Source organism: Pseudophryne corroboree, chromosome 2, assembly GCF_028390025.1.
Source record: "Pseudophryne corroboree isolate aPseCor3 chromosome 2, aPseCor3.hap2, whole genome shotgun sequence".
NCBI lineage: Eukaryota > Metazoa > Chordata > Amphibia > Anura > Myobatrachidae > Pseudophryne > Pseudophryne corroboree.
In genome coordinates this window covers 35,992,062-36,007,687 of record NC_086445.1, presented here as the reverse complement: position 1 = coordinate 36,007,687, position 15,626 = coordinate 35,992,062, and the positions used below count along the sequence as shown (strand labels likewise).

The 15,626-nt window shown below is 50.6% G+C and overlaps 1 protein-coding gene across 5 annotated transcripts in view; it reads right to left on the bottom strand.

The window, feature by feature from the left end:
• The window catches only part of LOC134995759 (oocyte zinc finger protein XlCOF7.1-like), a 62,879-nt gene that overhangs the window by 36,973 nt on the left and 10,280 nt on the right, over positions 1-15,626 (bottom strand). For all 5 annotated transcript variants that reach the window (XM_063951129.1, XM_063951131.1, XM_063951130.1 and 2 more), the window contains exons 6-8: positions 11,437-11,509; positions 3,779-3,879; positions 3,548-3,617 (exon numbers count right to left, since the gene is read on the bottom strand). In XM_063951129.1, the coding sequence (XP_063807199.1) occupies positions 3,548-3,617; positions 3,779-3,879; positions 11,437-11,509 (244 nt within the window). The remainder of the gene's footprint in view (positions 1-3,547; positions 3,618-3,778; positions 3,880-11,436; positions 11,510-15,626) is intronic.

The window sequence follows — 15,626 nt, the reverse complement described above, 5'->3', positions numbered from 1 at the left end:
CAGTGCACACCCATAGTCAAAGTTCTTTTTAGGTACCTTATCTCCTGCGGAGCCCGTCTATACCCCATGGTCCTTACGGAGTCCCCAGCATCCTCTAGGACGTAAGAGAAATCCTTTTTTTATTGATTTTATGTAATATTCTAATTTTCTGAGATTTTGGATTTGGGGTTTTCTTAAGATGTGAACCACAATCATCAAAATTATAACAAAGGCTTGAAATATCTCACTTTGCATTTAATGAGTCAATATAATATATTAGTTTCACCTTTAAAGTTGAATTACTGAAATAAATGAACTTTTCCACGATATTCTAATTTTCTGAGTTTCACCTGTATATTAACCCATCCAGATTCCAGTCTAGCACCTCAGACTCCACCCCTGTCAGTGACTCAAATCCGGGTTTACAAAAAACACAAACGTGACACCTTGCATGCATGTCACACAGCGTGTCAGGGGGTAATGCTGGGAGTGACTGGGACCTATCTGAGATCTGGAGGAAGGATAACTCCATCAGCACCTAATGTTCTCCCCTAGGACTGTGCGAGACTCTGTGGCAGGGGACCAGCAGGCGGTAACTGCACAGAACCTTCCTCCTTCCCATCTCCAACCTCTATTTCTGCAGCTCCAATAAGCAGAGACCACCAACCCTTGGACAGCATTGATAGGCAGGAGACTTTGTAAAAGGAGCAGCACCAGCGCAGCTAGATGGTACTTAGATCCGGCCTGGGATAGGATACTGATCTCTACCAGCACCTGGGATATACATGGGAGACATTCTGCTGGAAAAGCTGCATCACATCTGAGGACACGTTCAAGGCATCGTTCCACTCAGAGTAGCTCGCTGGTTCTGTGGTATTTGGTGTGCCTGCTGGACCAGGGGACTGAGAGCCAGAGCCCCACCACACTGGTGGAGAACTTGGCCAAGTGGGTGGAACCCTCAAAACAGAGACCAGATAGGAATCAGTGCAAGGAGGGCAGCAGTGCCCCTTACTACAGTATTACCCTCATACCACCTGGTCTCTCTCTGCCACATGGCGAGATATAGAACTGTGCTTCCTTGCCTTTGGTCAGGTATAGACTTTACAGGGGATATAAAGGATACTGGTAAAACCCTGGCATGTTATTTAATGGGGTGTATTCAATAATTGTCGGACAAGACGGCAACTAAAGACAGGTTTAGGTCGGAAGGGGTTCCGACCTATTCAATAGGGGGCCATTTTTTCCGACAAGTTGGGAATTCCCGACTTGTCGGAAAGCTGTTGGAATGCACGCAGCCGCCGATAAGCATGTCTTGTCGGAAGCGTGGCCAAACCAGACAGGTTTTAGCCCCGTTTCCGACAATGGGGGTCATTCAGAGTTGATCGTAGCTGTGCTAAATTTAGCACAGCCACGATCGTAAACGCAGACATGCGGGGGGGGGGTTTGCCCAGCACAGGGGTAGTCCGCCCCGCATGTCAGTGCCGGCCCCCCCGCACAAATACAAAAGCATCGCACAGAGGCGATGCCTTTGTATCTGTGGAGTAACTCCCGGCCAGCGCAGCCCCTGCGGCTGGCCGGGAGTTGTGTCGCTGCCGCTGGCCGCAGTAGCTGCGCGAGACGTCACGCAGCCACCGCGACACGCCCCCCCAACGGTCCGGCCACGCGTGCGTTGGCCGGACCGCGTCTACTAAATGGCGGCTTAACGCCGCAGTTCAGCCCCCTCCCACCCAGCGACCACCTGTCTCAGAGGCGATCGCTGGGCACCGACGACTGCCATGCGCCGGCGCACTGCGGCGCATGTGCAGTTCTGACCCGATTGCTGCACTGCGACAAACTGCAGCGAGCGATCGGGTCGGAATGACTCCCAATGTCAATCCATCTTTAAAAAAAGTCGGATTGCCATTGTCGGGATCGGGTCAAACCTGTTGGGTTTGGCAGAGTCATTCTTCTACTTCGGCAGGAAATGCTGGCTCACACTCTCCCTCACTCAGTTGCTATGGAGCCACTACTTCCTCCGGGATCCTTCCGCCTCTTCACTCAGCGGGCGTCCACCAGCACCAGCAGCAGCGCCTCTCACTCCGCCTCCGCCCCTGGCCAGTGGCACCATCAGCGGCGCTTCTTACTTGCCCCTGTTACCAGGTATGCATGGCTTGGGTGGTGCTACTGCGCACTGCTGAATGTATACAGCATACAGCGCTTTCAGCGGCGACCTGGAGAACTGAAAACTGCCTTCCTGTCAGCAAACGGGGACCCTGCTGAACAGTGCTTTGTCGGATCCTGTCTGGCAATGCTTATCAGAAAGGATCCGACTTGTACTGAATATACCCCAATGTGTTACTAGCAGATTTAAGGGGTCATTCCGACCTGATCGACGCTAGGATTTTTCGCTGCGCTGTGATCAGGTCACTAGTGTGCATGCATATGCACCGCAATGCGCAGGCGCGCCATATGGGTACAAAGCGGACCGTTGCTAAGCGATGGATTTAACGAAGAATCCATTCGCACAGCCGATCGCAAGGAGATTGACAGGAAGAGGGCGTTTGTGGGTGGCAACTGACCGTTTTCTAAGAGTGGTTGGAAAAACGCAGGCGTGTCCAAGCGTTTGCAGGGCGGGGGTCTGACGTCAATTCTGGGACCGGACAGGCTGAAGTGATCGCAGTGGCTGAGTAAGTTCTGGGCAACTCAGAAACTGCACAAAACTTTTTTGTACCGCCCGGCTGCACATGCGATCGCACACTTGTAAAGCAAAAATACACTCCCCTGTGGGCGGCGACTATCTGATCGCAGCGCTGCAAAAAAATAGCTAGCAAGAGATCAACTCGGAATGACCCCCTTAAAGACTATTGTATTGCACTGGTTGTGGGTGTGTTATTTATGCAATAAAGGTGCTATTGTACCCTCCGCTCCTCCTTTCCATCTGGGCACACTTAGCAAACTCCGGATCTAACACCCGGTATCCTCACAGCCCTCACTGACCTGTGCCACAAGGGAGATGTGAGTGATTGTGTACATCCCTGCAGTGCACTACTTGTGTCCATTACACACCGGCGATAACACACAAGATACGTCACCCAACTGAGCCACACCTGAATCAGTCACTGTGTGTAATATGTTACGTGTACATGTATGTATTGTCTTCTGGCTTGTACACTGGGGAACTGGTTTAGTTAATATTAGTATTATCATTATAAAGGTAATTATTATGCAGACGTCAGAGACGCCCCGGAGACCTGCAGCGCTGGGAATGGTCTCAGGTATAGAGGGCACCCCCAGCAGTCAGTGCGGCTGGTTATACAGAAGGTGTCTAGTTGGGGTCACCAGGTTCCTAAACCTCTGTGTGCAGCGCGGTGACATCAGAATGAAGAGACGTGTCACTGCATGGTAAAGATGGCGGCTGTAATGTACAACTGTCTCAGTATCTTGTCATGTGTTCCATGTTATAGCGCTGAGATAAGCTGCTCTTCCCTCCCATGTATGTAACGTCACATATAAGCCACATCTCCAGTAATATAAATACTTCTCCCCATACAGCAATATTATATCCCCAGAGCGTCTGCGTCTCTCTCACCTGGGCTGATCTCAGCAGGAACGGCCTCTTCCTTACACTGCCGGTGATATATCACGTGTCCCGGGTCCTCCTGTCATACAAGAACATGTGTCACATACGTGTCCCACCCACACGTTACACGGGACATCTCTATAGGAGTCACACACAGGGCGGGGACATGGGAATAACACAATATCCTGCAATGTGAGGAGCGGATGTGCGAGGAGGAGAGGTCAGAGCAGGTTCCTCTACCTGATATTCCTGTGTCACAGTCATGTTCTCTTCCTCTATACAGCCCGGAGAGTACAGAGGGGTCTCACAGGGGTCTGCGGGATTTCTAGAGCTGCACCCACCTGCGGGGAATGGATACAGAACATTACATTACAGTAAGTATAGTGATTCTATGTACAGTCAGTGGTTCCTGGTGCAGGGGAAGGAGCCTGGTGGTGGCAGTGACTATTCTCCTACAACTGAGGGCACCACGTGGTGTACAGATGGTGAGTGTGTGTCAGACAAGCAGCACCAATAGGAGTAGTTGGTAATAATAAGAATTTACTCACCGGTAATTCTATTTCTCGTAGTCCGTAGTGGATGCTGGGAACTCCGTGAGGACCATGGGGAATAGCGGCTCCGCAGGAGTCTGGGCACAACTAAAAGAAAGCTTTTAGACTACCTGGTGTGCACTGGCTCCTCCCACTATGACCCTCCTCCAAGCCTCAGTTAGGATACTGTGCCCGGAAGAGCTGACACAATAAGGAAGGATTTTGAATCCCGGGTAAGACTCATACCAGCCACACCGTATAACTCGTGATACCATAACCAGTTAACAGTATGAAATTTAACTGAGCCTCTCAACAGATGGCTCATAACAATAACCCTTTTGTGAACAACAACTATGTACAAGTATTGCAGACAATCCGCACTTGGGACGGGCGCCCAGCATCCACTACGGACTACGAGAAATAGAATTACCGGTGAGTAAATTCTTATTTTCTCCGACGTCCTAGTGGATGCTGGGAACTCCGTAAGGACCATGGGGATTATACCAAAGCTCCCAAACGGGCGGGAGAGTGCGGATGACTCTGCAGCACCGAATGAGAGAACTCAAGGTCCTCCTCAGCCAGGGTATCAAATTTGTAGAATTTAGCAAACGTGTTTGCCCCTGACCAAGTAGCAGCTCGGCAAAGTTGTAAAGCCGAGACCCCTCGGGCAGCCGCCCAAGATGAGCCCACCTTCCTTGTAGAATGGGCTTTTACTGATTTAGGATGCGGCAGTCCAGCCGCAGAATGCGCCAGCTGAATTATGCTACAAATCCAGCGAGCAATAGTCTGCTTAGAAGCAGGAGCACCCAGTTTGTTGGGTGCATACAGGATAAATAGCGAGTCAGTTTTCCTGACTCTAGCCGTCCTGGAAACATAAATTTTCAAGGCCCTGACTACGTCCAGTTTCTTGGAATCCTCCAAGTCGCTAGTAGCCGCAGGCACTACAATAGGTTGGTTCAAGTGAAAAGCAGATACCACCTTAGGGAGAAACTGGGGACGAGTCCTCAATTCTGCCCTATCCATAGGGAAAATCAGATAAGGACTTTTAAATGACAAAGCCGCCAATTCTGATACACGCCTGGCCGAAGCCAAGGCCAATAACATGACCACTTTCCACGTGAGATATTTTAGATCCACGGTCTTTAGTGGCTCAAACCAATGTGATTTTAGGAAATTCAACACCACGTTGAGATCCCAGTGTGCCACTGGAGGCACAAAGGGGGGCTGAATATGCAGCACTCCTTTTACAAATGTCTGAACTTCAGGCAGTGAAGCTAGTTTTTTTTGTTTTTTTGGAAAAAAAATCGACAGAGCCGATATCTATACCTTAATGGAGCCTAATTTTAGGCCCATAGTCACTCCTGCCTGTAGGAAGTGCAGAAATCGACCCAGCTGAAATTCCTCTGTTGGGGCCTTATTGGCCTCACACCAAGCAACATACTTCCGCCATATGCGGTGATAATGCTTTACAGTTACATCTTTCCTGGCTTTAATCAGCGTAGGAATGACATCCTCCGGAATGCCCTTTTCCTTCAGGATCCGGCGTTCAACCGCCATGCCGTCAAACGCAGCCGCGGTAAGTCTTGGAACAGACAGGGCCCCTGCTGCAGCAGGTCATGTCTGAGCGGCAGAGGCCATGGGTCCTCTGAGATCATCTCTTGAAGTTCCGGGTACCAAGCTCTTCTTGGCCAATCCGGAACCACGAGTATTGTCCTTACTCCTCGTTTTCTTATTATTCTCAGTACCTTTGGTATGAGAGGCAGAGGAGGGAACACATAAACTGACTGGTACACCCACGGTGTCACTAGAGCGTCCACCGCTATCGCCTGAGGGTCCCTTGACCTGGCGCAGTATCTCTCCAGTTTTTTGTTTAGGCGGGACGCCATCATGTCCACCTGTGGCCGTTCCCAACGATTTACAATCAGTGTGAAGACTTCTGGATGAAGTCCCCACTCTCCCGGGTGGAGGTCGTGCCTGCTGAGGAAGTCTGCTTCCCAGTTGTCCACTCCCGGAATGAACACTGCTGACAGTGCTAGCACGTGATTTTCCGCCCATCGGAGAATGCTTGTGGCTTCTGCCATTGCCGTCCTGCTTCTTGTGCCGCCCTGTTGGTTTACATGGGCGACCGCCGTGATGTTGTCTGACTGGATCAGTACCGGCTGGTTTTGAAGCAGGGGTTTTGCCTGACTTAGGGCATTGTAAATGGCCCTTAGTTCTAGAATATTTATGTGCAAGGAAGTCTCCTGACTCGACCATAGTCCTTGGAAGTTTCTTCCCTGTGTGACTGCCCCCCAGCCTCGAAGGCTGGCATCCGTGGTCACCAGGACCCAGTCCTGTATGCCGAATCTGCGGCCCTCTAGTAGATGAGCACTCTGCAGCCACCACAGCAGAGACACCCTGGTTTGGAGACAGGGTTATTAGCCGATGCATCTGAAGATGCGATCCGGGCCATTGGTCCAACAGGTCCCACTGAAAGATTCTGGCATGGAACCTGCCGAAAGGAATTGCTTCGTGAGAAGCCACCATCTTTCCCAGGACTCGCGTGCAGTGATGCACCGACACCTGTTTTGGTTTCAGGAGGTCTCTGACTAGAGATGACAGCTCCTTGGCTTTCTCCTCCGGGAGAAACACTTTTTTCTGGACTGTGTCCGAAATCATTCCCAGGAACAGTAGACGTGTCGTCGGAACCAGCTGTGACTTTGGAATATTCAGAATCCAACCGTGCTGGTGTAGCACCTCCTGAGATAGTGCTACTCCTACCAACAACTGCTCCCTGGATCTCGCCTTTATTAGGAGATCGTCCAAGTACGGGATAATTAAAACTCCCTTTTTTCGAAGGAGTATCATCATTTCCGCCATTACCTTGGTAAACACCCTCGGTGCCGTGGACAGTCCAAACGGCAGCGTCTGGAATTGGTAATGGCAATTTTGTACCGCAAATCTGAGGTACTCCTGGTGAGGATGATAAATGGGGACATGCAAGTAAGCATCCTTGATGTCCAGGGTTACCATGTAATCCCCCTCGTCCAGGCTTGCAATAACCGTCCTGAGCGATTCCATCTTGAACTTGAACTTTTTTATGTATGTGTTCAAGGATTTCAAATTTAAAATGGGTCTCACCGAACCGTCCGGTTTCGGTACCACAAACAGTGTGGAATAGTAACCCCCTCCTTGTTGAAGTAGGGGCACCTTGACAATCACCTGCTGGGAATACAGCTTGTGAATTGCCTCTAGCACAGCCTCCCTGCCTGAGGGAGTCGTTGGCAAGGCAGATTTGAGGAAACGGCGGGGGGGAGACGCCTCGAATTCCAGTTTGTACCCCTGAGATACTACTTGCAAGATCCAGGGATCCACCTGTGAGCGAGCCCACTGATCGCTGAAATTTTTGAGGCGGCCCCCCACCGTACCTGGCTCCGCCTGTGGAGCCCCACCGTCATGCGGCGGACTTGGAAGAAGCGGGGGAGGACTTTTGCTCCTGGGAACCTGCTGTTTGTTGCAGCCTTTTTCCCCTACCTCTGCCTCTGGACAGAAAGGACCCGCCTTTTCCTCGCCTGTTTCTCTGGGTCCGAAAGGACTGTACTTGATAAAACGGCGCTTTTTTAGGCTGTGAGGGAACCTGGGGTAAAAATGCTGATTTCCCAGCTGTCGCTGTGGAAACTAGGTCTGAGAGACCATCCCCGAAAAACTCCTCACCATTATAAGGCAAAACTTCCATGTGCCTTTTGGAATCTGCATCCCCTGTCCACTGCCGAGTCCATAAGCCTCTCCCAGCAGAAATGGACAATGCACTTATTTTAGATGCCAGCCGGCAGATCTCCCTCTGTGCATCTCTCATGTATAAGACTGAGTCTTTTATATGCTCTATGGTTAGGAGAATAGTGTCCCTGTCTAGGGTGTCAATATTTTCTGACAGGGAATCTGACCATGCAGCGGCAGCACTGCACATCCATGCTGACGCAATAGCTGGTCTAAGTATAATGCCTGAGTGTGTATATACAGACTTCAGGATCGCCTCCTGCTTTCTATCCGCAGGCTCCTTTAGGGCGGCCGTATCCGGAGACGGAAGTGCCACCTTTTTAGACAAAAGTGTGAGCGCTTTATCCACCCTAGGAGGTGTTTCCCAACGTGCCCTATCCTCTGGCGGGAAAGGGAACGCCATTAGTAATTTTTTAGGGATTACCAATCTTTTATCGGGGAAAGCCCACGCTTCTTCACACACTTCATTTAATTCTTCAGATGGGGGAAAAACTACGGGTAGTTTTTTCTCTCCAAACATAATACCCTTTTTAGTGGAACCTGGGTTTATATCCGAAATGTGTAATACCTCCTTCATTGCCTCAATCATGCAACGAATGGCCCTAGTGGACATTAGATTTGACTCATCGTCGTCGACACTGGTATCAGTATCCGTGTCGACATCTGCGTCTGCCATCTGAGGTAGCGGGCGTTTTAGAGCCCCTGATGGCCTTTGAGACACCTGGGCAGGCACGAGCTGAGAAGCCGGCTGTCCCGCATTTGGCATGTCGTCAAATTTTTTGTGTAAGGAGTCGACACTTGCACGTAATTCCTTCCATAAAACCATCCACTCAGGTGTCTGCCCCGCAGGGGGTGACATCACTTCTATGGGCATCTGCTCCGCCTCCACATAATTTTCCTCATCAAACATGTCGACACAGCCGTACAGACACATCGCACACACACCGGGAATGCTCTAATAGAGGACAGGACCCCACAAAGCCCTTTGGGGAGACAGAGAGAGAGTATGCCAGCACACACCAGAGCGCTATATAATGCAGGGACTAACTGAATTATGTCCCCTTATAGCTGCTATAAGTTATACTGCGCCTAAATTTAGTGCCCCCCCCTCTCTTTTTTACCCTTTTCTGTAGTGTAGACTGCAGGGGAGAGTCAGGGAGCTTCCTTCCAGCGGAACGGTGAAGGAGAAATGGCGCCAGTGTGCTGAGAGAGATAGCTCCGCCCCTTTTTCATGGACTTTTCTCCCGCTTTTTTATGGATTCTGGCAGGGGTAATTATCACATATATAGCCTCTAGGGCTATATATTGTGGTATTTTTGCCAGCCAAGGTGTTTTTATTGCAGCTCAGGGCGCCCCCCCCCCAGCGCCCTGCACCCTCAGTGACCGCAGTGTGAAGTGTGTATGAGGAGCAATGGCGCACAGCTGCAGTGCTGTGCGCTACCTTGGTGAAGACTGATGTCTTCATGCCGCCGATTTTCCGGACTTCTTCTTACTTCTGGCTCTGTAAGGGGGACGGCGGCGCGGCTCCGGGACCGAACACCAAGGCCAGTTCCATGCGGTCGATCCCTCTGGAGCTAATGGTGTCCAGTAGCCTAAGAAGCCCAAGCTAGCTGCAAGCAGGTAGGTTCGCTTCTTCTCCCCTTAGTCCCTCGCTGCAGTGAGCCTGTTGCCAGCAGGTCTCACTGTAAAATAAAAAACCTAATTATATACTTTCTTTCTAGGAGCTCAGGAGAGCCCCTAGTGTGCATCCAACCTCGGCCGGGCACAAAATCTAACTGAGGCTTGGAGGAGGGTCATAGTGGGAGGAGCCAGTGCACACCAGGTAGTCTAAAAGCTTTCTTTTAGTTGTGCACAGACTCCTGCGGAGCCGCTATTCCCCATGGTCCTTACGGAGTTCCCAGCATCCACTAGGACGTCAGAGAAAGTGGGTTACTGATAGTAAGAGGGAAAATGTAACAGAGACCCTACCTGCTGCTGCTGCTGCTATGTAATACAGCCCCAAACGTGCTGGAGTAAAGGAACGGGGGTACATATATCATGCACCAATCAGGTGCTGCTGTCAGGAGCCACCTGCATAAGGGAGATGGCCCCTCACACACAAAGCAAAACACAAACCACACAGGCTCCTCCTACTCAGGCCCAGCACTGAGTACACCACATACACTGACAGGAATTAGGCTCCTCCTACTCAGGCCCAGCACTGAGTACACTACATACACCGACAGGAATCAGGCTCCTCCTCCTCAGGCCCAGCACTGAGTACACTACATACATTGACAGGAATTAGGCTCCTCCTCCTCAGGCCCAGCACTGAGTACACTACATACATTGACAGGAATTAGGCTCCTCCTCCTCAGGCCCAGCACTGAGTACACTACATACACAGACAGGAATTAGGCTCCTCCTCAGGCCCAGCACTGAGTACACTACATACACTGACAGGAATTAGGCTCCTCCTCCTCAGGCCCAGCACTGACTACACTACAAACACTGACAGGAATTAGGCTCCTCCTCCTCAGGCCCAGCACTGAGTACACTACATACACTGACAGGAATTAGGCTCCTCCTCAGGCCCAGCACTGACTACACTACATACACTGACAGGAATTAGGCTCCTCCTCCTCAGGCCCAGCACTGAGTACACTACATACACTGACAGGAATTAGGATACAGCTGTACAATGTCTTCCCTGTGAGAGCTTAGTGAGGAAGGTGACTGACGTCATCCATCACCTGCCCCCTTAGCAGGCTGTGCTCTTATGTGTGCCAGCCCAGTGACCGGGTGCAGAGCGCAGCTCACCACAGCTCCCTACATCCAGTGTGCAGAGAGACAGATACTGCCATAGCTCCAGAGCGCTGTCTCGTGCAGAGAGGCTGCCTGCCGTTATGGCAGTGACCGGGTCACCCCTCCAGAGGTCTGACAGCAGGAGGAACGGGCGCCGGCAGTATGAGGCGCTGCCCAGCACCTATCCCCCCTTCCTAGCACACAGAGTCAGCAGCTGTAACACTGGCAGCAGCTGAAGCTAATGATACACTAATCAGTAACATAATAACCTAATGCTGCCATAGGTGCCACAGTACAGAGGGTCTTAATGTTCCTGCACTCCTACAGCCACCTCTATACCCCACAGTTCCTACATCCACACAGTGCCCGCTCTCCTACAGCCACCTCTATACCCCACAGTTCCAGCATCCACACAGTGCCTGGACTCCTACAGCCACCTCTATACCCCACAGTTCCAGCATCCACACAGTGCCCGCTCTCCTACAGCCACCTCTATACCCCACAGTTCCAGCATCCACAAACTGTCCGCCCCCCTACAACCACCTCTGTACCCCACAGTTCCAGCGGTCACACTGGGGGATCAAGGTTTTTTCAAATAAATAAATCTATAAACACTGCCACTGACACTGCTGCAATCTGACCGCTCTATATAGCTACATATATTCATGGCACGGCACCAGACTTATTTAGAATAACGGAATGTTTAGTACATATCCCTACTTTGAAAAAAATAGTTTCACTTGTAATGTTTATGCAATTAGCTATTTATATAGTATACAATTACACGCAATGTATCCTTTATGTAACCCAATCCTGCCTCTGTCTCACCTGAGCTGGTGGGATCAGGGACGGGCTCCTCTTCCTTACACTGCGGGTGATACACCCCGTGTCCCGGCTCATCCTGTCATACAAGGACAGAAAATAGGATTTTAATACCTACAGGTAAATCCTTTTCTCGTAGTCCATAAGGGATATTGGGGGAAACTAGAACGATGCGGTATAGACAGGGTCCAAAGGAGCCAGTGCACTTTATCACTGGGTGTGCTGGCTCCTCCCCTCTATGCCCCTCCCACAGGCAGTTATAGGTAAAAAAACGTGCCCGAAGGAGTAAGGACATACAGGAGAGAAGGAACATAACAGAAAGGGTGGTGAGATTTACACACCAGCACACCACTAACATACAACAACCAGCAACGGCTGGTAACAACAACAGCAACAGCTGAACAGGTAACCATACAACAAGAACCTGCAGAAAAGTCCACGCACTGAGGCGAGCGCCCAATATCCCTTATGGACTACGAGAAAAGGATTTACCGGTAGGTATTAAAATCCTATTTTTTCTAGCATCCATAAGGGATATTGGGGACACATTAGTACGATGGGGACGTCCCAAAGCTTCCAGAACATGCGGGAACGTGCAGAGACTGCTGCAGCATCACCTGCCCAAACTGGGTATCCTCTTTGGTCAGGGTATCATATTTGTAGAACTTCACAAAAGTGTTCTTCCCCGACCAGGTAGCAGCTCGGCATAGTTGCAAGGTCGAGACTCCACGGGCAGCCGCCAAGGAAGAGCCCACTGATCTCGTAGAGTGGGCCTTCAGAGACTGTGGAACAGGTAAGGCTGCTGACACATAGTCCTGTTGGATAGTAAGCCTAATCCAACGAGCAATGGACTGCTTTGAAGCAGGGCAATCCTTCTTCTGCGCATCATACAGCACAAACAAGGAATCCGTTTTTCTGACCCGAGCTGTACGCTTGACATATATTTTCAAGGCCCGCAGAGTATCCAATGCCTCCGGAGGAGCAGAAGCGTCAGAACTGGACGGAATCACAATAGGTTGATTCAGATGAAATGCGGAGACAACCTTGGCAGGAACTGCTGTCTGGTGCGGAGCTCCGCTCTGTCCTCGTAAAAGACCAAGTAGGGACTTTTACACGATAAGGACCCCAAATCTGAAACAGGGCCAGTAACATCACAGTCTTCCACGTGAGGTACTTGTCTTCTACTGTCATCAGAGGTTCAAACCAGGTGGACTGTAGAAATTTCAACACTACTTCCAAATCCCAGGGTGCCGTAGGCGGCACAAAAGGGGGTTGTATGTGGAGTACGCCTTGCAAGAAGATCTGAACTTCTGGCAACACTGCCAATTTCTTCTGAAAGAAAAATGGAGAGAGCTGAAATCTGGATCTTAAATGGAACCCAGATGTAAGTCCTTATCCACACCAGCCTGCTGGAAACGTAGGAAACATCCCTAGTGAAACGCTGCAGGCGGAAACGTGCATTCCTCGCACCTCGAGACATATCTCCTCCAGATATGATGATTAGGTTTTGAAGTCACAGGTTTCCTGGCCTGGACCATGATTGCAATAACCTTTTTGGAAAGGCCCTTGTGAGCTAGGATGTTCCGCTCAACCTCCATGCCGTCAAACGAAATCGCCGTAAGTTCGGGTAGATGAACGGTACTTGTTGAAGAAGATCGCTTCTTAGTGGCAGAGGCCAAGGGTCTTCGATGGACATTTGTCTGAGTTCTAGCTGGCGCCGCGGATGGCTGCCTCGGTGCTGCTCTGCCAAGCAGCCTTTGTGTTTAGTCCTACATGTATAATATGTCTAATATGTTGAGTCTATTGTACAGTTGCAATGTGCAGTATCAACTCATACGTGTAATGTGTGTAATGTATGCTATGTTCTTCCCCCTTCGTATGCTATGTATTCCCCCTTCATGTTGCTGCTTGGCGATGCATTGTACCACAAAGAATTCCTAGTGTACGTGAGTACACCTGGCCAATAAAGCCGATTCTGATGTCCAGAAGATCCGCGTACCACACCCTCCGAGGCCAATCCGGGGGAAATCAGAATTGCCTGGACACCTTGATTACCCATTCGCTTTAGCACTCAAGAGCAACGGGTTTGGAGGAAACAGGTAAACCAGCCCGTACGGCCAAGGCGACGCCAGTGCATCCACTACCCTCGCCTGAGGGTCCCTGGTCCGCGAGCAATACCAGGGAAGTTTCTTGTTGGGACGAGAAGCCATCGTGTCTATTTGTGGGCAACCCCACCGGTCGATGATCTGCTGGAACACCAGATGGTGGAGCCCCCTTTCCCCCGGGTGGAGATCGTGATGACTCAGGAAGTCCGCCTCCCAGTTGTCCACACCTGGAATGAAGATTGCCGACATGGCTCTTGCGGTTCTTTCAGTCCAGAGGAGTATCTTTGACACCTCTCGCATGCAGGCTTTGCTTTTTGTCCCTCCTTGTCGATTGATATATGCCACCGTCGTGGCGTTGTCCGACTGTACCTGATCCTTGAGCAGAGGAGACGCTCATTGTTCATTGCTTGAGCCTCCACACTGAAAGATATGAACGGTATCTCGTTCATTAAAGAGGAGGATTCCCAGACACGGCTGAAGTGACGCAGTCAAGCTCCCACCTCGAGATCCCCTCGGGGTGGGTTGGCATAGTCATGCTGAGGCTTTAGTGGAAGCAGAACTGGTGGACTGTTCCCGAGGACTGGTACTTGCAGGTTTCCTGGACTCACCTATTACCTCTAGCCGCATTGGAGGCACCTCTGGCCTTTGATTGAAATGTGCGAGATAGGAAGGACTGGAGAGACGGTCCCGGATAGGAACGTCTCGCCGGCGGGGCCCCAGAGCGCAGAAACGTGGATTTCCCGGCAGTAACCTTGGAAATTCAGGAATCCAGCTCAACCCCATAAAGCCATTGCCCAGAAAAGGGGAGGGACTCCACATTACGTTTGGATTCCGTGTCTGCAATCCACTGACGCAACCAAAAGGCCCTGAGCGCCGACACCGCCATGGCCGACATCCGAGCATTGATGTTCCCCATCTCCTTGAGGGAATCACAGAGGACACGAGTGATTTCTACCTTGAGGAGCAAATGGGAAAGTGCGCAAAAACTTTTTGGACACTTGAAATTTTTTTGTCCTGATTCTTCCAGGCCTGTTTGAATAAGTCATCTAAAGGTGGGTACACACTGGCTGATATATCGCGGGTCCGTCGGCCACTGTGTACGGGCAATATGTCTGTGAACTCTGACGTTCACAGACATATCGCGTCGGCCCCGCAGCACAGCCGACGGCCAATATAGCTACCGATATATTGGCGCATCGCTGTGTGTGTACGGACGACCAGCCGCCCAACCGTACACATGCTGCGGCGGCCGGCGGTGATTGACAGCTGAACTGGGCAGGCGTGTGTACACGCCCACCCAGTTCATGACGTCAGTCCCCGACGGATGGGGCAGTGTGTATGCTCAACACAATGCCCGATCCGTCCACAGATATATCTGCCGATCAATTGATTGGCAGATATATCTATCAGTGTGTACCCACCTTTACTCTGGAGATTCAGGGAAAGAGACATTGGGCTTGTTTTGTACAAAGAAAAATGACTGCTGTGAAGAAGCATCCTCTAGCGGGAGCTTCAGCACATCCTTTATAGCCAAAATGAGGGGTTCAATAACCAGTGTAGAATCGGGATCCCCACTAATGGGGTCCGGGTCATCTCCAATATCCTGGACATCTTCATCTGTATCAGATAGTATAGCAGGTATACCACGCTTCTGTGGACCTGCATGAGAGAGAGGGTGGAGGCTGTGCATCTGCCCTAGCAGCTAAACCTGCAACAGCCTGTTGTAGTAGCTGAGTTTTCTGCACATTAGCAGGGAGCTGGGATGACATATCTGACATCATAGTTTTAAGAGACCCTAACCAGTGAGGCTCTGTACCCTCTCCCCCAACCTATCCACTAATTTGTGAAGACTGACTACATTGCTCACAGGAAACAGAGTCATTAGACAATGGAGAGAATCTGGTGTGACAGATACCGCACAGCTTGTGCTTACCCATATTCACAGTAAGTGCAAAACACATACATACACTTACACACAGACAGTTATAATTCAAGCCTGCTTTTCCTACTGTATGTGAGAGGAGATACACAGAGGGGGAGAAATACCAGCACACCTGGAACTACACAGCCCCAGTGAGACTGTCAGCTCTG